We start from the raw sequence: 24,325 nt of genomic DNA on the forward strand, positions 1-24,325 counted from the left end.
AGCCAGGTAGATGCCAGTGTTGTAGCTGTACTGGAACAGCTTGGCTAAGGGCACAGCAAGTCCTGGAGCACATGTCTTCAGTACTATTGCCGGAATATTGTCAGGGCCCATAGCCTTTGTAGTATCCAGTGTCTTCAGCCGTTTCTTGATATCATGTGGAGTGAATCGAATTGGCTGAAGACTGGTATCTGTGATGCTGGGGATGTTGTTTAATTATCCACCACCATCCATGACTGGTTGTGGCAGGACTGCAGAGCTTAGATCTGATCCGTTGGTTGTGGGATCGCTTAGCTCTGTCTATCACTTGCTGCTTATGCTGTTTGGCACACAATTAGTCCTTAGTTATATCTTCACCAGGTTGACACCTCATTTTTAGAAATGCCTGGTGCTGCTCCTGGCATGCCCTCCTGCACTCTTCACTGAGCCAGGGTTGACCCCCTGGCTTAATGGTAATGGTAGAGTGGGGGTGTTCCGGGCCATGAAGTTACAGCTGATAAATAACATTGACTTCACTTAAAAAGTAACTTCTTGTTGGTGAAATACTTTGCGAGGTTCAGAGAATGTGCAAGATGCTATTTAATTTTTTTTCCAAAAAATTTGTAAAACCACATTACAAAACATTTCAACTTGAAAATGACAGAAAGTGCAATAAAATTCAACTTGTCTCCATATAGTATGTTCCACTACCAGAGGCCTCTATACAATTGTAATTTTCTTGATCTTTACAACATACATTCCATGTCAGCAAACAGCCTGAGGGCAAACACTTCAAATTGAAAAATTACAGAAAGTGCAATAGAATTCAACTTTCCTTCATAAAGCATGTTCCACTCTGAGGTGCCTCTATACAATTTCAATACTCTTGATTTTTGCAAAGTATATGCAATGTCAGGCATACAGCCCGAGGGGTCCTACACAGTTTCCAGCCTCTTGATGTACTATGGCTGAAAGGTCTTAGACAGTGACCTTTCTCCATTGCGCCCCTGCAGTGGCTGCCCCAAGTTTTAGTGCGTCCCTCAGCATGTAGACCTGGACCTTGGAATGTGCCAGTCTGGAACACTCGGTTGGGGACAACTCTTTGCACTGGAAAACCAACAAGTTTCGGGCAGACCAAAGAGCAACTTTCAGTGAGTTGATGATCCTCCAGCCGCAGTCGATGTTTATCTCAGCATGTGTCCCTGGGCACAGCTCGTAGAGAACAAAGTCCTTGTCACGGAGCTGCTCAGGGTGAACCTTGACAAAAACGACTGCATCTCTCTCCATTCCTTCTTTGTAAAGGTACATTCCAGAAGGAGGTGGACAACAGTCTCTTCCTCACCACAGCCACTTTGAGGGTAACGTGTGGAGGGGGTGAGACTCTGGGCATGTAGGAAGGATCTGATGAGGAGGGCCTTTCTCACCACCTGCCAGGCTACATCTTAGTGCTTGTTTGAAAGTTCTAGCGATAAGGAATTCTGCCAAATGACTTTGACAGTCTGCTCAGGGAACCATCCGACAGGATCTACCATCTCCTTTTCCTGCAGGACCTCGAAGACATTACATGCAGAACACTGCCAGATGGACTTGTGGTCAAAGGTGTTTTTCTGCATAAACTGTTACACGAGGGATAGGTGGTACGGCATGATCCAACTATTTGGACGGTTCTGCAGCAATGTGGTCAGACCCATCCTTCGCAACACCTGGGGACATATAGGATCTCAACATGTAGTCACATGGTGTTTGCGCACTGAGGGTTTACAGCAAGGAAAGATTATTTCGCTTGTGTCTTGCCGATTTGTATTCACACTATCTCTGAAATATTTCCTTTCCCATTCAAACTACCGTACATAGTGTTAACTCCAAAATGACGTCTGGCCTGTTCCATGTTGGTCAGCATGGCCATCACTCTGGTGATATGGTGTGTCGAGGAACAGCACCTCGTCCTTCAGTTAGGACTCCGGCTTTGCAGATGTTAATTGAGCAGCAGGGGATCTGCAGTATTTTCACTCCTGGACTGTGCTGCCCCTTTAAGTGACTGGTGTGCCTTTAAGAAGCCGGCAGGCGGCTCCAAGAGCTGGTAACAACCTTGTTGGCGGGGAATGAAGCTGGAGTTTGGGTGCGAGCTGTGAAGCGCGGATTGCTGTTTATTTCTGTCTCTGAAGGGTTATTGTGGGGTTGTTTTCCAAGGGGGAGGGGGGTTTACAGGAAGCGAGGCGCAGGGGTGAGGAGGGGGCTCCGGCAGCTTGTTTGAGGGATGCGGGCAGATGGATTGAAGTGAGGCCCCAGCATTCCGGCTGCTGAGGGAGGGGAAGATGCAGAGGGACCTGGGCAGCTTTCCGCTTCCACCCGGGATCAGGATCAAACTGATCGGCTCCGGCTTCCAAAGCGCCGAGGATCTGAGCGGGGTGAGAGCCAGCGAACTGAGCAAAGGTAAAAAGATAGTGAATGGCCGTAATATACTGAAAGCAAGAGCCACCGTAACTGACCTAAAGCAGGGACACAGTGCCACCGTAACTGACCTAAAGCAGGGACACAGTGCCACCGTAACTGACCTAAAGCAGGGGCACAGTGCCACCGTAACTGAGCTAAAGCAGGGGTACAGTGCCACCGTAACTGAGCTAAAGCAGGGGCACAGTGCCACCGTAACTGACCTAAAGCAGGGGCACAGTGCCACCGTAACTGACCTTAAGCAGGGGCACAGTGCCACCGTAACTGACCTAAAGCAGGGGCACAGTGCCACCGTAACTGACCTAAAGCAGGGGCACAGTGCCACTGTAACTGACCTAAAGCAAAGGCCACAGATGCATCTGTCCATGGCAGTATCGGTAGGAGTGACCACCACACAATTGTTATGAAGATTAAGTCCCAGCTTCACATGGAGGATACCCTCCATCAGGTTGTGTGGTACTACAGCCTTGCTAAACAGGATAGATTTCGAACAGATCTAGCAACTCAAGTCTGGGTATCCATGAGGTGCTGTGGGCCATTAGCAGCAGCAGAATTGTACTCGAACACAACCTGTAACCTCATAGCCTGGCATATCCCCCACTCTACCATTACCATCAAGCCAGGGATTCAACCCTGGTTCAGTGAAGAGGGCAGCAGGGCATGCCAGGAGCAAAACCAGGCATACCTAAAAATGAGGTGTCAACCTGGTGAAGCTATAACTAAGGACTAATTGTATGGCAAACAGCATTAGCAGCAAGTTATAGACAGAGCTAAGCAATCCCACAACCAACAGATCAAATCTAAGTTCTGTAGTCCTGTAGAATGATTTCACTCTTGCTGTGCACTCTGGGTAAGCCCAACCACCATTATGTTGGGACTGGATGCGGCTTAGTACTAAAGGAAATTTTTGTGCGGCTTGGCAGATTCTGTGGGGCTTACACTGTTCATTACTGCTTTGGAAGACAGTCGCTCAACCCACCTTTGGACTGCAGTAGTCTCACAGGTGCTTTCACTGCTGGATATCTCTCCAGAACTCCAAATAACATTCTTCGTGCTCCAGTCAGGACATTGAAATGGTGGCAGACAATTTGAATGTGAGCGTGGGGTGTGCAGTGATGTAGGGGGTGGTTGATTAGGAATAGAATTTTGGTTAGGCAAGGATATTAAGGATTACAGAACTGAGGTGAGTCAATGGAGTTACAATACAAATCAGCCATGATTGAATTGAATGGCGGAACGGACTTAAATGGCTGAATGGCCTCCTCCTGTTCTTACGGCTTCAAGACCAAGGCTGATCTAGTCACATGCAGATTCAGAGTCTTACAGCAGAGATGGAAGCCATTCAGCCCATCATGCCTGTGCTGGCTCTTTGTAAAATCTATTCTATTAGACCGACCTTCGTTAGTCCTATTCCGACAGCCCTGCAAATGTTTTTGTTTTCAAGTATTTATCTAATTCCCTTTTGGAAGTTACTTTTGAGACAGCCTATCAGGCTGTGCATTCCAGGTCACAGAAACTCACTACATAAAAACAAAGTCTCCTCTTATTCCCCCATCCTGGGTTTATTTGCCACTATCTTAAATGTGAGTTTTTTGGTGTCTGAATTTCCTGCCACTGCAGACACTTTCCAACAGGAGGTACTCAACAATGATCCAGAGCAGGAACACTGACTCCCCCAGCCCAGAGACACTGCAGCTCCTCCAGCCTTCACCCTGACTGGGACTGAGTAACACGGCAAGGACCTGAGGTCAAACCTCAGCTCTTCCAACACAGCTCACAAGATCACTGAGGCAGTCATCACCCACAGCCTGCAAAGAAATGATTATTGATAAACCTAGCAAGCTTTTCAAATTTGTAACGTGCACCTTTTTTAGTTCCAAGTTTGATTTTGTCCAGGTCTTGCTGCATTTGGACATGGACTGCTTCAGTATCTGAGGAGTTGCAAATGGTGCTGAACATTGTGCAATCCAAGATTGGGCTGACAAGTGGCAAGTAACATTCGCGCCACACAAGTGTCACGCAATGATCATCTCCAACAAGAGAATCCAATCATCGCCCCTTGATGTTCAATGGCATTACCATCACTGAATCCCCCACCATCAGCAAACTGGGGGTTACCATTGACCAGAAACTGAACTGGACTAGCCATATAAATACTGTGGTTACAAGGGCAGGTCAGAGGCTAGGAATCGTGCGATGAGAAACTCACCTGATTCCCCAAAGCCTGTCCACCATCTACAAGGCACAAGTCAGGAGTGTGATGGAATACTCCCCACTTGCCTGGATGAGTGCAGCTCCCACAACCCTCAAGAAACTTGACACCATCCAGGACAAACCACATCCACAAATATTCACTCCCTCAACCACTGATGCACTGTAGCATCAGTGTGTCCCATCTACAAGATGCACTGCAGGAATTCACCAAGGCTCCTTCAGCGACACCTTCCAAACCCACAACCACTACCATCTAGAAGGGCAAGGGCAGCAGACACATGGGAACACCACTGCCTGGAAGTTCCCCTCCAAGCCACTCACGATCCTGACTTGGAAATATATCGCCGTTCCTTCACTATCGCTGGGTCAAAATTCTGGAACTCCCTCCCTAGCAGCACTGTGGGTGTACCTACACCACATCGACCGCAGAGGTTCAAGAAGGCAGCTCACCACCACCATCTTCTCAAGGGATGGGCAATAAATGCTGGTCCAGCCACCGAAGCCCACATGCCATGATTAAAAAAAGGCATCATCCTACTGTAATATACCGAAAGCAAAGGCATATTTCTATGGTAATATACCTAAAGCAAGTGCATTTTCTTACTGTAATATACCTAAAGGAAGAGTAAGGGCATTCCTACTGTAATGTACATAAACTGAGGACACCCTCCTACCATATCACACCTAAAGCAAGGGGAGTGGTGCCAGCACTACAGTAATTAAATTATATTGGGAAATGCTTAAAGCAGGGTCATTTCTAATGTACCTGGTTAAAACAGGGGCACCTTCACCAAAGATATCATACCATTGGGGATGCACACTGTAATGCATGCAACAAGGGGTGCACTGTTCCAAAGTTGGGCACGCAACTACTGAACCTGATTATAAGTTTGGCTTCACTTTTGAAATTCTCATCCTTGTTTACAAATTCCTCAATGGCCTTGCCCCTCCCTATCTCTGTAATCTCCTCCAGCCCCACAATCTTCTGTGATATCTGTACTCCTCCAATTCTGACCTCTTGAGCTTCCTGATTTTAATCACACCACATCATTAGTGGCTGTACCTTCAGTTGCCCAGGCCCCAAGCTCTGGAATATCCTCCCCATACCTCTCCACCTCGCTTTCCTCCTTAAAGGGACTGACCATGCTCTTGGTGACCCCCCCCCCCCCCCCCCCCCCCCCCCCCCGGGCCAATATCTCCTTATGTGGCTTGGTGCCATATTTGTTTGATAACACTCTTGCAAAGTGCCTTTGTTCAAAGTGCTATAGACACACAAGTTGTTGATTTAGCGGGTACAGTTGGCTATTATCTTCCTACAGTGCAGGCACAGCTGAGGCCTTTGGACTAAGGAAAATCCAGCACCCCCCAACTGGAGATTTTAGGCAAGTTGGGTGAAGATGGAATTGTGCTTGGCTGTGATGCCTTCCCAGGTTACAGAGCCTGATGGATTCGCAGTAAGGAACTGAGTCAGGCCCAGGAGGGTGTCCAGTGCCTGAGGAGCTACACGCTCAGGAGGAGAAGGGGGAAGGAGAGGAGGGGAATTATCTTCCATGCTCTGATCAAATTTAAGAAGATTTCCTTTAAAAGGAAAAGGGAAGCTTACATTTATGTAGAGAGGGGGGAGTTGCGTCTCTAACCTGGTCTGGCTTCCATGTAGCTCTAGTCCCGCATTATATTGTTGCCTCTAGGGCAGTAAATGCCGGTACCATCCATAAATAAACAATACCTGTAAGTGTGCAATAATCTGCACCAACTCTGAGATCAGGAGATATCTGTCTATCTGCTTCATCCATCCAGAAATGTTTTAACATCTCCCAATGCAGCAGCTGTTCCACAATGCAAAACACCCCTTGTGTGAAGAAGCATTTCCTCACATGGTCCTGTTTTAATGGTTTGAACGTGTATCCCTTTACATCACTGTTTAGAGTTGGGCATCTCCAAGGAGGAGGCGTTGGAAATCCTACAAATCGTGAGGCGGGAGGCCTCCGGAGAGGAATCTCAACAGAGCGTGGGGTTGCCGTCTGTTCGGAAGTACACAGCCCTAGAACTCCTGGAGCAAGAGCACTCTCAAGGCTCCATTGTCACCTTCTGCTCCGCTCTGGATGAAATCCTTGGGGGCGGGGTGCCCATCGGCAAAATCATGGAGATCTGCGGTGCTCCTGGCGTTGGGAAAACTCAGCTAAGGTAGGACCCACTCTGCACAGTGGCTGTGTTTCAAACTTGGAACTAAAAAAGGTGCACGTTACAAATTTGAAAAGCTTGCTAGGTTTATCAATAATCATTTCTTTGCAGGCTGTGGGTGATGACTGCCTCAGTGATCTTGTGAGCTGTGTTGGAAGAGCTGAGGTTTGACCTCAGGTCCTTGCCGTGTTACTCAGTCCCAGTCAGGGTGAAGGCTGGAGGAGCTGCAGTGTCTCTGGGCTGGGGGAGTCAGTGTTCCTGCTCTGGATCATTGTTGAGTACCTCCTGTTGGAAAGTGTCTGCAGTGGCAGGAAATTCAGACACCAAAAAACTCACATTTAAGATAGTGGCAAATAAACCCAGGATGGGGGAATAAGAGGAGACTTTGTTTTTATGTAGTGAGTTTCTGTGACCTGGAATGCACAGCCTGATAGGCTGTCTCAAAAGTAACTTCCAAAAGGGAATTAGATAAATACTTGAAAACAAAAACATTTGCAGGGCTGTCGGAATAGGACTAACGAAGGTCGGTCTAATAGAATAGATTTTACAAAGAGCCAGCACAGGCATGATGGGCTGAATGGCTTCCATCTCTGCTGTAAGACTCTGAATCTGCATGTGACTAGATCAGCCTTGGTCTTGAAGCCGTAAGAACAGGAGGAGGCCATTCAGCCATTTAAGTCCGTTCCGCCATTCAATTCAATCATGGCTGATTTGTATTGTAACTCCATTGACTCACCTCAGTTCTGTAATCCTTAATATCCTTGCCTAACCAAAATTCTATTCCTAATCAACCACCCCCTACATCACTGCACACCCCACACTCACATTCAAATTGTCTGCCACCATTTCAATGTCCTGACTGGAGCACGAAGAATGTTATTTGGAGTTCTGGAGAGATATCCAGCAGTGAAAGCACCTGTGAGACTACTGCAGTCCAAAGGTGGGTTGAGCGACTGTCTTCCAAAGCCGTAATGAACAGTGTAAGCCCCACAGAATCTGCCAAGCCGCACAAAAATTTCCTTTAGTACTAAGCCGCATCCAGTCCCAACATAATGGTGGTTGGGCTTACCCAGAGTGCACAGCAAGAGTGAAATCATTCTATCTAAGGAGCAGCAGAGATGTTGAGTGGTTTGAGAGTGGGGGGAGTGAAATAGCATTGGAGATGAAGGAAGGTAGCACAGGCATAGGCAACCTGTTGTTACAAATATAAGGGTTATAGGATTATTATGTTTTAGGATTGTGTCTCTTGGTTCATAAAATTATTATATTTTGGGTCTGTAGCTTTAAATTTAAGGTAGATGAAAGGGGTCATGTGACCCTTTTGTAGTCGGCCTGATGGTAAGCCTGGGGTGGTTTGATTGTTAGAAATCAGAGGGCTCAAATTGTTTTACTGAAAGGAAGGTGCAAGATAGTTATGCTTGGAGACAATGGCAGCAGATTGAGTATATCACGAGTAGACCCTGAGTCTTCCAAAACCCCAGAAAGGTGTTATAGGTTTCGGGTTGTAAACAGTTGTGCTGTAAGCAATTCATTTACTTCTAAGATAAAAGAGCATTGGGATCAAGGATAAATAATTAGCATTTCTACTTGGATGCAAAGCTAATGGTGTTTCTTGTTGACATGGGGAGGGGGAAATGGAAGTCATTTCTGAGATCAGGTTACAGGCTTCCGTATAAATCCATGAATATTACAGGTGTACAGCAACTTGCAGTTTTTTGTGTTTTGTGGTCTACACCCATCTGGGAGGTAGAAAGCAAGAGATGAAAACAGCCAATCCTCCACCTGAAGCAGAGAAAATGCTGACTCTATTGTTCAACACACAGAATGCAGGTGAAAGCTTACACTCAGATTAAAGACCAGGGTTGTGAGGAGTTAAGGGAGGCTGGAAGATTTGCCTAGCTTGGAGCTAGAGGAAGAAATTTACAGTGTAACACAGAGTGAAAGCCAGTTCTGCGATTAGAAGCTATCTAGCTGGGAAAGTGAAAAATAAGCAACCCCTTGGAAGCTGGGAGCAACTGTGAACTGTTTGCTACAAGTACTGTAGTTCCATGGGGAGTGTGATGTGGGATCAGTATAAAATAAATATTTATTTCTGTAGATTAAAGTATAAATTGCCTACAAGAAGAAATGAGTGTTTAATCAATAGGCTATTTTAGTCAAATGTTGCAGTAAAAGTTTTAAAATATGATATCTTGATGTATCATCCTTTCACCTATTATCTGGAGTTTGAATTTCATTTCAAATATCATCAGTCTCTACGGAGACCATAACACTGTGTATTTACAATCGCTCAATCAAGATCCCTGTTTTATTTTTCCATGTTGCACAGTATCCAGCTGGTTGTGGACGCACAAATCCCCGAATGCTTTGGCGGCCTTGACGGTGAGTCTGTGTACATCGACACTGAGGGCAGTTTTATCGTGGACCGAGTGACGGATGTCGCTCATGCTGCTGTGCACCATTGTCACCTGATTGCTGAGGCCAGCCAGGATGAAGGTAAGCCGGTCAAACTGAGAGGTGGGGGCCAGGGGTGCTTGCTCTTCATTCTGTGGGATGTCATCATTAACCTTGGTGAGGCCTGAGTTGAACTGTCCTCAGGGACTGTCCATTGTGGCTCTCCTCTTGAGTCAAGAGGTCATGAGTTCAAGTGTCCCATCAGAGGCCTGAACGTGAAATTTAGGTCGACTCTCTCTTTGCAGCATTGGGGGAGTACTGCACTGCCTTTCGGTTGAGGCATCCAACTGAGACCCCGCTGTCCTCTGTCAAAGATCCTAAAGGACTATATGGTGAAGAGCGGTGAAGTTCTGGGCAAATATCTATTTTCAAGCAACATCATCAAAAACAGACTCTCTGATTATTTATCTCAATGGGATCTTGCTATGCATAAAGTGAATACACTGTTTAAAAATGTGCTTCATTGGTTATGAAGTACTTTATTGGGATGCTCTGGAGGTGTGAAAGATGCTTCATAAATGCAAGTTCTTCTATTTTTGTAATGAAAAGCGAGAGAAAGTCACAGCTATGTCAGGACTCCCAAAGGGCTCCATTGTCAGTGAAGTACTTCATGAAGTATAGTCAATGTTGTAGTGAGGGAATCCAGAAGGGGACTGATATTTGAGGGACTTATCCAGCAAGAATTAGCAACTACCACAATGAATGTGAAAATAATTGAGGAAATTAATTTTTATGAACAAACTGACTGACTTGTGCTTGTTCGTAAAGATTCACAAAAACAAAACAAGTTTTAATTATTTTTTTTAAAACTCTTGCATCGAACTGCTGTGATGTAACCCACCCAAACAAAGAAACTATTATTGGAAAACGTGAGCAAAATAAGAAGCCAATGAAGTTCAAAATCATATTTAAATTAACAGCTGAATCGCGGAGAAATTGGGTCTGATGCCAGCTGTTTCTCGAGCACCATGTGGCCTATCAAGGCCCTAAAATGGTGGACAGCGGGTGAGTGCATGCACACACACACTTCCCAGAGCACACAAAGCTGAGAACTCTCGAACCTCTAGCCCACTGTGCTTCATTTAAGGCCGTAAACTGGAATACAATGGAGGGACATTCACGATGTGACACCGCAGGTGGGGAGCCTTTCCTTGTGCGTCCGTGTTATAAGCGGGATATCCGCAGGGTCGGAGCTCCTGACCAGCGCCCTCCTCCCCTGGTGGACACAGCCTCACATCAGGGACGCAGCTTTATTCAAATCAGCATCCCATGCATCTAGCTCCCTGGAGTGGGCGCAGTGCAGTCACAAGAATCATACTGGGTCTAAAAGGATTAACTTCTGGGGACAACCTCTGCACTTCCTGCTCACTAACTTGGGGCCTTAATGAAAAGCAGGTGCCGCAAAGACCAATTTCTCAGCTATTTAGTTGTCAATTTGAATAGATCAGATTTGTATTCCCCTGCATATAGAATATTAAGGGGTGATCTAATCGAGATGTTTAAGATGATTGTAGGTGTTGATAGGGTCGATCGGAGAAACTATTTGCTCTGGTGGGGGCGAGGAGTCCAGAACAATTGGAGCCAGGTCATTCAAGGGTGATAACAGGAAGCACTTCTTCACACAAAGGGCAGCGGAACAGGCTTGAGGAACTGAATGGCCTCCCCCTGTTCCTATGTGTAGTTTTCCAATTCTCATGGTGAAAATCATGATGAAGCTGGGAGGCTGCCTCTCTCTGTAGCTGATAGTGTCCGTTTGTCTTGCAGTTCAGCGCGAAGCAGCACAGGCCTTCTCTGTCTCCAGCATCCTCTCTCACATCTACTACTTCCGTTGCCATGACTACGTGGAGCTGCTGGCCCAGGTTCACCTGCTGCCTGACTTCCTGGCGGAACATCGTAAGGTATGCTCAGGCTTGGGCTTTAGCTATCAGGGGAACTGGTGGTTTAACTTTTCCCTCCCCTCCATTCCCCGACCTTTCAACTCAGACTGACAGCAGACTCAGCTGGTGGGAGAGGGGTGAAAGTTTAAGGCCCTGACATTACCACATGTTACAATCATTCCCAGCATTCAAGCATCACTGGCAATGTCAGCATTTATTGCCCATCCCTAAATGCCTTTGAGGAGGTGGTGGTGAGCTACCATCTTGAATCGCTGTAGTCCAGTGGTGTAGGTACACCCACAGTGCTGTTAGGAAGGGAATTCTAGGACTTTGACACAGCGAAGGAATGGCGATTATAGTTCCAAATCAGGACGGTGGGTGGTTTGAAAGGGAACTTGCAGGTGGTGGTCTTCTCACATGTCGGCTGCCCTTCTAGGTGGTAGAGGTCGGAGGTTTGATGAACCTTTACTTTCGGATGGATCTACAAGGAAGGGACATCTTTTGAAGGGAAGACGCAGAAAGTTGTAGGCTAGTTAGCCCTTAAGAAGAGAGGAAACCATAGAACAGCCTCCTTGGACCTCCTGAGCAAGCCTATCAATGGCCGATTTAAGAATATAAGGAACAGCAAAGGATGACTAAAAAATTAATAAGGAGGGAATAATTAGAGTACAAGAGAAAGCTAGCCAGAAATATAAAAACAGATAGAGTTTCTATGAATATTTAAAAAAGAAACGAGTTAACAAAGTGAGCGTTGGTCTGATAGGAAAGTGAGTCTGGGGAACTGATAATGGAAAACAAGGAAATGGCAGATGAATTGAACAGGTATTTTGCATTAGTCTTCACTATAGAGGATTCAAGTAACATTCCAGAAGCAGCTATAAATCAGGAAATGAAAGGGAAGGAGGAACTCAAGAAAATTACAATCACCAGAGAAGTGGTACTGAGTAAATTGTCGGAGCTGCGGGCTGACAAGTGTCCGGGTCCTGATGGACTCCATCCTTGTGTCTTAAAAGCAGTGGCTAGTGAGATAGTTGATGCATTGGTTTTAATTTTCTGAAACTCCTTAGATTCAGGGAAGGTCCCATTAGATTGGAAGATAGCAAATGTAACTCCGTTATTCAAAAAGCGGGGAGACAGAAAGTGGGAAACTACAGGCCAGTTAACTTAACATCTGTCATAGGGAAAATGTTAGAAGCTATTATTAAAGAAGCTATAGCAGGGCACTTGGATAAGCTCAAGGTCATCAGGCAGAGTCAACATGGTTTTGTGAAAGGGAAATCATGTTTAACCAACTTATTGGAGTTCTTTGAGGAAGTATCATGTGTTTTGGATAAAGGGGAACCAGTGGATGTACTGTACTTAGATTTCCAGAAGGCATTTGGTAAAGTGTCACATCAAAGGTTATTGCGGAAAATAAAAGTTCATGGTATAAGGGATAACATATTGGCGTGAATAGAAGATTGGCTAGCTAACAGGAAGCAGAGAAAAGGCATTAATGGGTCTTTTTCAGGTTTGCAAGATGTAACAAGTGGGGTGCCACAGGGATCAGCATTGGGGTCTCAACTTATTATAATTTATATAAATGACTTGGATGAAGGGATGGTTGCCAAATTTGCTGATGACATAAATATAGGAAAGTAATTTGTGAAGAGTACATGAGGCTACTAAAAGATATAGAGAGGTTAAGTGAGTGGGAAAAGATCTGGCAAATGGAATATAACGTGGGAAAATGTGAAATTTTCCATTTTGGTAGGAAGAATAAAAGAGGTATATTCTCTAAATGGTGAGAGTTTACAGAGCTCTGAGATGCAGAGGGATCTGGGTGTCTTTGTGCATGAATCACAAAAGGCTAGTATGCAGGTACAGCAGGTAATTAGGAAAACTAATAGAATGTTATCATTTATTGCAAGAGGAATTGAATATGAAAGTAGGGAGGTTATGCTTCAGTTATACAGAACACTAGTGACACCACATCTGGAGTACTGTGTACAGTATTGGCCACTTTATTTAAAGAAGGATGTAAATGCGTTGGATGCAGCTCAGAGAAGGTTTACCAGACTAACATCTGGAATAGGCGGGTTGTCTTATGGAGAAAGGTTGAACAAGCTAAGCTTGTATCCACTGGAATTTAGAAGAGTAAGAGGTGACTTGACAAGCTGGATGTGGAGAGGATGTTTCTTCTTGTGGGAGAATCTAGAACTAGGGGTCACTGTTTAAAAATAAGGGCCCATCCGCCTAAAACAGAGATGAGGCAAAAATTTTTTCTGAGGGTCGTGAATCTATGGAACTCCCTTCCTGAAAAGGCAGTTGAAGCAGAGTCTTTGGATATTTTTAAGGCAGAGGTGGATAGATTCTTGGTAAGCAAGGGGGTGACAGGTTATTGGGGGTAGGTGGGATACAGGTTTGAGGTTACTATCAGATCAGCCATGATCTTATTAAATGGCGGAGCAGGCTTGAGGGGCCAAAAGGCCCACCCTTATTCCCTGTTTGTATGTTCATAGTGCATTTCAGGAAAATGAGAACAAAGATGAAATTCCTTTTTAGGGTGGCACAACTCTTCAATAGAAGTTGGACTTGTATTTTACATTCTCCCAGCACAAGTTATGATAGACCTGTATAAAACACTGATCGGGTTTCAACTGTAGTACTTTGTCCAGTTCTGGGCATCATGCTTTAAGAAGGATGCGAATGCTTTAGAGAGAGTGCAGAAAAGATTCACGAGAATGGTTCCAGGGATGAGGAAATTCAGTTACGTAAATGGATTGGAGAAGTTGGGACTGAGCTCCTTTGAGAAGATTAAGTGGAGATTTGATGGAGGTATTCAAAATCATGAGAAATTGGACAGAATAGATAGAGAGAAACTGTCCCATTGTTGGAAGGGTTAAGAACCATAGGACATTGCTTCTTTTGTCAATCACCAAAAATCGATGGCGACATGAGGAAAACCCTGTTTACACAGTGAGTGGCTAGGATCCAGAATGCTGTGTATGAGAGTGCAGTGGAGGCAGATTCAGCTGATACTTTCAAAAGAGAATTGGATAATTATCTGAAGAGAAAAACATTTGCAAGGAGACGGGGGGTAAAAGGCAGGGGAGTGGGATTAGCTGGATTGTCTTGCAGAGAGCTGACACAGACATGACAGGCCGAATGGCCTCCCCCTGTGCTGCGATCATTCTATTGATGCGCGGGAATACCAGCCACACTTGTAAAATCTGTTATCATTCTGGTGCATCTGTGCTCCACCCTCTCCAATGCCAGTATAGCCTTCCTGAGGTGCAGTTCCAAAAGCTGAATAGAGTCTTTCGATACATCTTGACATGCACTTGTGGTGCTGTAATAAGGAGGTCTTGTGGTGCTGTGGTAGTGTCCCCGGTTCAAGTCCTGCTCTGGGGACTTTGTAATGTGGCCAAACAGGTTGATTCTCAGCCTGTAAATCCTCCCATCAGGCGGTAAGAGCAGGAGAATTTCCTGGTCAGTCATAACTGCGTAAGGCAATAGCAAACCACTGCAGTACTTTGCTAAGCACAATCATGGACCAATCCACTGAAAGTCCGCGGTCACCAACACCATCTTAGGGCTAGGTACCTAAAGGAAGAGGTGGAGGTGCTGTGGACCTGGTGCTGGGAGGTGGGATTAGGCTGGATCACTCTTTTCCAACCGGCTTGGACAGGAGAGACTGAGTGGCCTCTTATGTTGTAAATCTTTCAATGTTTCGACACCCCAGATGGGGTTGGCCCAAGGCTCTGTATAACTGGAACATCACTTCCTCCCCTTTGTAATACAGCTCATTTGATTCCAGTAGCCTTTTCCTGCCTGTTTACTGATTTTAAATGGTTTGTGTATTTGGAGTCCCAAATCTCTTCTCTCCCTAAACTCTCACTGTTTAGATGTCCCACTATGTAGTGGTATAAATTGAAAACAAGAACCCAAAATGAAATAAATACAAAAAGTGCTGGAAATACTCAGCAGCTCTGTCTGGGTCTAAACAGGGAAAAGTTGGGTTAACATGTCAGACCTCAGTCAGATCCTGGATGGAGCACTGGATTAAGACATAATAAATAGGAGAGGAGGGGAGGCTGTGGCATAGTGGTATTGTCACTGACTAGTATTCCAGAGACCCGCGTCTGGGGACATAATAAAAACCTAGAATTAAAAGTCTGATGATGACCAGGAAACCATTGCCGATTGTTGTAAAAACTCATCTGGTTCACTAATGCCCTTTAGGGACATGTGACTCCAGACCCACGGCAAGGTGACTCTTAAATGCCCTCTGAACAAGGGCAATTAGGGATGGGCAATAAAAATGCTGTCCTAGCCAGCGACGCCCATATTCCCATGAACAAATAAAAAAAAGTAGGTGGACCATTTGACCCCTTGAGTCTGCTCCACTGTTCAGTAAATTCATGGCTGATCTGATTGTGGCTTTAGCTTCACTTTCCTGCCTGTTAACCTCATCTATCTCCCTTGTTGATCACAATTCAGCCTTGAATATATTCAATGACCCAGCCTCCACTGCTCTCTGGGGTAGAGAATTCCAAAGATTAACAATCCTCTGAGGGAATATATTCCTCCTTATCTCCGTCTTAAACAGGAGATCCCATATTCTTAAACTGTACCACCTGGTTCTACATCCCCCCCCCCCTCCCGGAAACATCCTCTCCGGATCCATCCTGTCAAGCCTCCTCAGAATCTTATATGTTTCAAAGAGACCACCTCTCATTCTTCTAAATTCTAATGAGTGCAGGCCCAACCTGCTCAACCTTTCCTCATAAGACAACCCCTTTATCCCAGGAATCTGCTTAGTGAACCTTCGCTGAACTGCCTCCAGTGCAAGTATCCCTTCCTTAAGTAAGAAGCCCAAAAATGTACACAATACTCTTAGGGTTGAATTTCTCAGTAAGCCCACTAGATGGAGCAGTGCACTGCAACCGAGATCAGGTTGGAGTTGGAGAGCTGGGGATGGATGATGCTGAGGGAATTTCTCCCACAAAAATTGCACTACCCTCTGCCCAACAAAAGTGGAGCGACACTGACCGGAGCTAACACAGCGGTCAACACTTCAATCCCAGGCCCTGGTATTGGCTATTCTGTATTGAAAGTCTTTGCCAGGTGTGGGTTACACTCTGTTGACCATGACTCTTTTATACTTCCTCAAAAAATTTTATAAACAGAAAAGGCTGTTTTTTGAAATCGCACACAGGATCGCTTGCTTCCTTAATCGAAGCATGCAGCACAAAAAGCAAGGAAGTTATGTTAAAGCGACAATAAATCTACGCTGACCTTCCCTGCTGAGGGAGTGCTACACTGTTGGAGGTGCCATCTATCGGATGAGAAGTTAAACCGCGGTCCCATCTGCCTGCCTACAATGGTGCTATTCCCCAACATGATTCAGTGTCTTAGATAGGAGGGTTGGTAATTGCAATGTGTGTTTTCCTGGATGTTGTTGGGCTGTAGTCCATTCCCTGTTCTTCCAGGTGAAGATTGTGGTGATTGACAGCATCGCCTTCCCATTCCGCCACAACCTGGAGGATCTGTCACTGCGGACACGGCTGCTGAATGGATTGGCCCAGCAGCTCATCAGCATGGCCAATGACCACAGTGTGGCGGTAAGTGAAACCTGGCTTCACCTTGTCATGAAGTAGGAATGACTGGACAAATGAGGACCCCCCCCCCCCACCCAGCTCCTTCTCCCCCGACAGACTGGACACAGCCTTGCCCCAGCGACTGGACCCAACTGGAGTCCAAACTCTTTCACTTTCAGAGCAAACTAGGTCGTTCCACACCTGACCTTGTTTCAGCCAACTCCACTTTGCTTTTGGAACTGAGCTGGACCCTGCACCACACCCGCCTCGGGACCAGACTGGACTCTGCTTTTCCCTTTTTCCAGAACAAATGAACTGTTTGATACTAAAGTGTTCACTTAAGCAGTAGTCTGACAGAATAAACAATAATCTAATAATAGGGTTCAGCTGACCTGTTAATCCCAATGACTAGCTGCTTTAAAGTTCCCCTGATGATAAATCGATTCTTTCTCCCTGATACAAACTCTGTTACTTTCTGGGATGTTCTGGATCCTTTACGCTGCTCAGCATTAATAGTGTGCCTCTCTTCTTTAAGGTAGTGTTGATCAACCAGATGACCACACGGTTTGGACAAGTCCAGTCCGCACTAGTCCCTGCACTAGGTGAGTGGATGAGACCTACTGTTTCCTTCACATGGGCTGGTTGCGATGAATCTTGGGGTAGTTTTCTTTAAGAAAATAATCTTTCCTTCTTCCCTGTCTCAGTTGGTAGCACTCTCACCTGTAAATCACAAAGTTCTCAGTTCAAGTCCCGTTTCCAGGGCTTGAGGACAAAAATCCAGGATGACATTCCAGTGCAGTATTGTGGGAATGCTGCACTGTCAGAGGTGCTGTTTTACTGAATGAGATGTAAAACTGAAGCCTAATCTGCCTTCTCGGACCGATGTACAAGATCCTGTGACACCATTTCAAAGAAGAGCAAGGGAGCTCTCCCCAGGTCCCTGGCCAATATTGATCCTTCAGTTACAGAATTGTTACAGTGCAGTAAGAGGCCATTCAGCCCATCACGTCAGTACCGGCTCTCCAAATGAGCAATTCACTTAGTGCCATTCTCCCACTCTCTCCCCGTAACCCTGCACATTCTTCCTTTTCTAATCACAGCATTCAAAAGGGGATTAGGCTTCGATTGAACCTGCCTCCACCACACCTCAGGCAGCACATTCCAGACCCCAACCACTCGCTGTGTGAAAAAGTTTTTTCTTGTATCGCTTTTGCTTCTTTTGCCAATTGTTTTAAATTTGTGCCCCCATCCACCCCCCGTCACCCCCCCACAGACTCTCAATCCTTTTACAAGTGGGGACAGTTTCTCCCCACCTACTTTGTCCAGACCCGTCATGAATACCTCTATCAAACACACGTAGACCAGGAATCATCAGATAGCAATGAGGAGAGGAATCCTTGCTCATCAGAGAACGATACAACACAAGAGGCCATTCAGCCATCATGTCTGTGCCAACTCTTTTGAAAGAGCCATCCAATTGATCTCACTCCCCTGCCTCCCCCTCCCCTCCTCCCCCCCTCCCCCAACTCCCCCCAAGCCCCTCAAATGTTTCCCCCACATGTCTTCAACATATTTTGAGTTGCTGTTCAGTTACTACTGAAAGTGCTTCCCTTTCAGGCAGAGCATTCCAGACCACAAATCACCGTGTGAAAAAGTGTTTCCTCGTGTTGTCTTTAAACCTTTTGCCAAATACTTTAAATCAGTCTCTTCTGGCTAGTGAGCCTTCTGTCAAGGAAACCATTCAAAAACGGATTACTACTCGTCATTTTAACATTCCTGCTTGCGGGAGCTTTCTGTGTGCAAATTGGCTGCTGTGCTTCCTACATCTCTGGAGCATAGTCACTGTTGTGAAGTACTTAATTGGCTATAAAGCGCTTTGAAACGTTCAGTGGTTGTGAGCTATATAAATGCAAGTCCTCTTTTTCTTTTTTACTCATCCGTAGTCAGTCTCCATTTAAAATTGCAGCAACAACTGGCTACACCATATTAAAAATAAAATAAATATCACTCGTGTTTACTGTGTGGGAAATGGCTGCTTTTTAAAATAATTGATGCACGTGCTGTCAAATTTTTTTTCTAACGCTATTAAACTATGATGTAGCCAATTGTTGACAGCTGACAGTCCAAATCCTGGTTACATTTAGTTGTCTATATTACCAAGAATGACTTCTTGGGTCTATCAAATCAAACAGCATGTTCCTCCAGTTGTTCGTAATAGGCAGAGTACTGACCGTACTTAACCAGCCTGCACTTGCAAAACCCAAAACAAAATGCCTACTGTTGGATGTGATTCCATGATTGGACAGCACTTGCTGGACAATCCTGAGTGTGCTAATAACTATAGTAACAACCAACTTAAGATAATCAGTCGAGCTTTTATGGCTCATTTGCGCTTGCTAGAAGCGCAATGCATTCATTCGCTGGGACCCGTTGTCTGCAAACAAAGGAATATGTTCAAACTTTGCACCTTTTGTGAATTGCCGGGAGCATGGGGAGCCTATAGTTCCCCATTGCTTTCTCCATGGTAACGCCTTGGCCAATTGGAGTCCACTTGCCAACCAATCAGCACCCCTTTTCTCCTGCAGTATAAATTGTTGTGATCATTTGAAACTTGGCATTCTTGCGCTTGTCCTGATGAGTGCAAGATGAAAAACGTTGGCAACATGTCTCTCTTTCCAGCAAGGTTCAAAAGGGGAAGTTCTATGATAGGCTGGAAAGAGATTAAATGACAAAAGGGATGATGGTACAAGGCAAAGATAACAGGACAAGTAAAGAGACACAAATTGGGCTAGGGAAGGTGTAAATGGCAACAGCAGAATCATCATCACCAACAACTGCTGTCTGGAAAAAAGGATGGGATCATTGGTTATAATCTGAAACACAATATTGAGTTTGGAAGGCTGTAAAGTGCCTAATCAAAAGGTGAGGTGCTGTTTCTTGAGTTTATGTTGAGCTTCAATGGAACAGTGTAAGAGGCTAAGGACAGAGCTGGCGTGGGGGAAAGAATTAAAGTGACATGTGACCTGAAGCTCTGTCACACTTGCGGAGGTGTTCAATAAAGCGATGACGCAATCTAAGTTTGGTGACTCTGGTGTAGAGGAGACCTTCTCCTTCTGTTTCCTCCAGAACTCTTTAATGCTTATGGCTATCTTATGCTGCTTAAAATGGTTTGTCATTTTGATCAGGTGAAAGCTGGGGTCATGCAGCCACCATCCGCTTAATTCTCCGCTGGGAGGGCAAGCTGAGGTAAGAAGTCAAATGGAGGTAAGAGGTCAAAGGTCTTGAGTTATACATGGGGCAGCTGGTTAGAACTTCAGGTGATTCAACCCAGTATACTCACTTCCTACAACGTAGACAGGAATTATCATTCTTGGTATATCACACAATAACTTCCAAGGACACCATACAGTAACTAAGTGTCAAATCTCAGAGTAAGGTTTCAATAATGGCATGGACCAATCAGGCCATATGGCTTGTTTCTGTGCTGTAAAATCTAGCTAAAAATAAGGCAATCTAATTTTACTCATTCTCTGGATGGACTTCAAGGCCAATATTTATTACCCATCCCTGGTTGCCTTGGAGATTGTCCACATGTGGTGCAGAGACTGGAGTCACATAGAGGCCAGACTGAGTAAGGATGGCAGGTTTCCTTCTATAAAGGACATTAGTGAACCAGGGCACATCAATGGGGAGAATTTGGCATAGTGATAATGTCATTGGGTTAGTAATCCAGAGGACCAGGCTAATGTTCTGGGGACACAGGTTCAAATCCCACCATGGCAACTGGATTATAATCTGGATTGTAGAGCTAGTTTCAGTAATGAAACTACCATCGGTTGTTGCAAAAACCCATTTGGTTCACTAATGTCCTTTAGAGAAGGAAATCTGCCATCCTTACCTGGTTGGTCTGGCCCTTAGCAATGTGGTTGACTCTTAACTGCCCTCTGAAGTGGCCTAGCAAGCCACTCAGTTCAAGGGCAACAAATGCTGGCCTTGCCGGTGAAGTCCACATCCCATGGAAGAATGAAGAACATCTGATATTATTCACCAGAAACCAATCTCCCAGTTAAGTGTTACATTTGAAACAATGAGTTTATCGTCACAATGTGGGAACGAGAGGTGGCCATTCAGCCCCTTCAGCCTGCACTGCTATTCAATTCGATTTGCATCTTAACTCCATCTAGCCACCTTGATTCTGTATCCCTTAATATCCTTACCCAACAAAAGTCTATCGATCTCAATTTTTCAATTTTCAATTGACCCTCACCGCCCTGCCAGCGTGAACAGCTTTTTGGCAGGGGAGGGGGGGGGGAAGCAGGGGTGGCATGGAGATTTCCACTAGCCTCTGAGTGAAGAAGTGTTTGCTGCCATCGTCCCTGAATGACCTAGTTCTAATTTTAAGATTATACTCCCCTTGTCCTCTATCCTTACACCAGAGGAAATAGGGTGGATAGAGAAACTATCGACATGTGTAATCATCTTAAACACCTCAATTGATCAACCTTAGTCTCTTGTACACAAGGAACTAACAGTCAAGTCTATGCAACCTGTCCTCATAATTTATCCCTTTCAGCCCCTGGCTGGGAGAGCCAGACCATGTCCATTCTTAATTCCTGTGCCCTGCTGTTGTCTGTGGCTCCCAAATGTTACTGGTACCATCATTGAGTATTATTTTGAGCACACAGTTGTGAACTGACTCAAAGAGGCTGATGGTCCCACTTTATATCCAAGCAGATCAACTTGGCCAAATTTAATTGGTTAGCCCCTCGAGCCTGTTCAGCATTCAGTTAGAGCATGGCTGATCTGCAGCTCAACTCCATTTACCTGCCTTCGCTCCAATACCACTTGATACCCTTAACCCAATTTAAAAAAAACTATTGATCTCGGCCTTAAAAACTCCATCCATTCCAGGCAAAAATAAAGGGGCTACGTATATGAACACCACTATTTAGAGTCAGAATGATGATTGGTAAGCCCCTCATCAATCACTGCTATCAGTGACTGTTTGATTTCATGCACAGAATTTGTATCGTGTAACTATCCTCCACCTGCTTCATTTTGAGAGAGAAATCACCCTGCTTTTACCGGGAGATGTTGCTGTAGTTCTGATGATGAGCTTTTTTTTTTAATGCTGCAGTTCTCAGTGACCCTGTTTAAATGGGCTCTGTTTACTGTAAGTCCCACCCTGCCTTCAGCTCATTGGCTGACATGGTGGTGTCAGTGCTCACTCTGAAAATAAAAGTTGAAAATTTAAAAGGCTTTGATCTCCAAAGCAGCTGACTGAGCAAGTGAGGGGAAAGTGGAATGAAATCCTCTGCAGTGTTCTGCTTCTCCCATCCAGTGCCCCTTACTGAGGCCAAGACTGTGGGCATTGCTCATTCGCCAGTAACATGAACCTGTCCGACATGTGATAAACCGCATTTTGAAAGCCCTTTCTCCTAGATTTTCTCTTGCCCCCCTCCTCTAGGTTTGCCTCCCTCTACAAATCCCCAAGTCAGAAAGAAGCGACTGTACCATACCGGATAACCGTGAGTCTTGCAATATATTTCCAAAAATTGCTATGTTAGGTTCTAATTTTTGTTTCATGGGGCGGAACTGTACGCCAGACAGATTTTATGGTCCCGCCGAAGTCAATGGACTTCTGAAGAGCTCGCTGCGTTTTACAGCTCTGCCCCCGCTGCAACGGACCCTAAAATTCCACCCATGCACATTTAGCTGAGGGGTGTCAGTGCTGGAAGATGGAGCACAGTCCATCAAATATCAGTATTGAGTACTCCCAGTTCCTGGGGTAATATTGGTGGCTGTAGTATTCTAAATGGGGAGAGAATTCAGAAATCTGGAGTGCAAAGGGACTTGGGAGTCCTAGTCCAGGATTCTCTTAAGGCTAACTTGCAGGTTGAGTCGGTAGTTAGGAAGGCAAATGCATTGTTGGCATTTATTTTGAGAGGACTAGAATATAAAAGCAGGGATGTGCTGCTGAGGCTTTATAAGGCTCTGGTCAGACCACATTTAGAATATTGTGAGCAATTTTGGGCCCCGTATCTCAGGAAGGGATGTGCTGGCCCTGGAGAGGGTCCAGAGGAGGTTCACAAGAATAATCCCAGGAATGAAAGGCTTAACATACGAGGAACATTTGAGGACTCTGGGTCTATACTCGATGGAGTTTAGAAGGATGAGGGGGGATCTGATTGAAACTTACAGAATACTGAAAGGCCTGGATAGAGTGGACATGGGGAAGATGTTTCCATTAGTAGGAGAGACTAGGACCCAAGGGCACAGCCTCAGAGTAAAGGGAAGACCTTTTAGAACAGAGATAAGGAGAAACTTCTATAGCCAGAGAGTGGTGAATCTATGGAATTCATTGCCATAGAAGACTGTGGAGGCCAGGTCATTGAGTGTATTTAAGACCAAGATAGATAGGTTCTTGATTGGTAAGGGGATCAAAGTTTACGGGGAGAAGGCGGGAGAATGGGGTTGAGAAACTTATCAGCCATGATTGAATGGTGGAGCAGACTCGATGGGCCGAATGGCCTAATTTCTGCTCCAATGTCTTATGGCTGGGGGAGTGGTAAACGGATGAAATGGGTTGCAATGTGGGGGAGGGGATAAAATGGCTTGCGATGAGGGGAGGGGATGAGAGGTTGTGATGTGGGGGGTAGGGGATGAAAGGTGATGGGGGAAGCAGTGAGATGGCACAACAGGGAGGGGTAAAAGATTACAATGGGGAGGGGAAGAGAGATAGAGATGTGATCGAGAAGGTGTTGTCTATCAAATAATCAATTTTCGTTGTTCAAAGGTTCCCAATCCTGTAGCTGAGTTTGTTTAATTGCTGTTCATTTCTCCCCATTGTCTCGTTTTCAGTCGTTTGGTTTTCGGGATGTCCAACCAGCAGACCCACCTTCAGCCTCACCCGTCAATGGGGACAACCCACGCAAGCGCCTGAGAACAGAGGACGAGGATGGACAGTGACACCTTCCACGTTGTCTCATTTCAACCAGTGTATTAAAGAGACTCAGTTTGAACCAAATGTGGCAAGCTGATTGGATATTTTGGGTGCAACTGTGTAGCTCGACTTGGGTCCCCCACTGGGTCTGGCCTTGTGAACTCTAATGATAATCTGCCAGCAGGTCGTGTGAATCCTGTTGGATCAGAAAATTGAAAGTGACTTTACAAAGAGTTGGGAGCCACCAAGTCATTGGCCCCATTCCATCACCGCTGAGTTCCCTTTCTCGGCCATGTGACTGTGGAGCGTTGTAGAATGGTGGCCGGCAAAGAAAACCAAGACTTTCCTAGTCGGAGTGTCGGAGACAGAGACTTTAAACTATGAACCGCTTCAGTCTCCAACCCCATTTCCAGCCTTTGTTATATACCAAAAGGAGGCTAACTTGTCATTACAATGATATAGTTGGCCAATGACATCATTGGCTATAATACTTTAATACTTCTGAACCTCACCGAATCTGAAGAGATTTTCACACTTGTTGAAACCTTTTCACCTACTCACTGGATTCCAACTGTTAATGTTCTGTGCAATGAATGTTCCTGTTCCTCTCCTGCCTTGGCTTGTATTAAGTAAATGTACTTTGTAAC

General features: G+C 45.4%; 1 protein-coding gene across 1 annotated transcript; it reads left to right on the forward strand.

Moving 5' to 3' along the window:
* The first annotated feature begins 2,235 nt into the window (after positions 1-2,235).
* rad51c (RAD51 paralog C) lies at positions 2,236-24,325 on the forward strand. Its single transcript, XM_041197747.1, has 9 exons — positions 2,236-2,409; positions 6,567-6,825; positions 9,152-9,318; positions 11,041-11,174; positions 16,628-16,759; positions 17,271-17,337; positions 19,921-19,981; positions 22,203-22,263; positions 23,597-24,325. The coding sequence occupies exons 1-9, from the start codon at positions 2,292-2,294 to the stop codon at positions 23,702-23,704; spliced, it is 1,107 nt and encodes a 368-aa protein (XP_041053681.1). The 5' UTR covers positions 2,236-2,291; the 3' UTR covers positions 23,705-24,325.

The sequence above is a fragment of the Carcharodon carcharias genome, chromosome 10, assembly GCF_017639515.1.
Source record: "Carcharodon carcharias isolate sCarCar2 chromosome 10, sCarCar2.pri, whole genome shotgun sequence".
In the NCBI taxonomy this organism is placed as follows: domain Eukaryota; kingdom Metazoa; phylum Chordata; class Chondrichthyes; order Lamniformes; family Lamnidae; genus Carcharodon; species Carcharodon carcharias.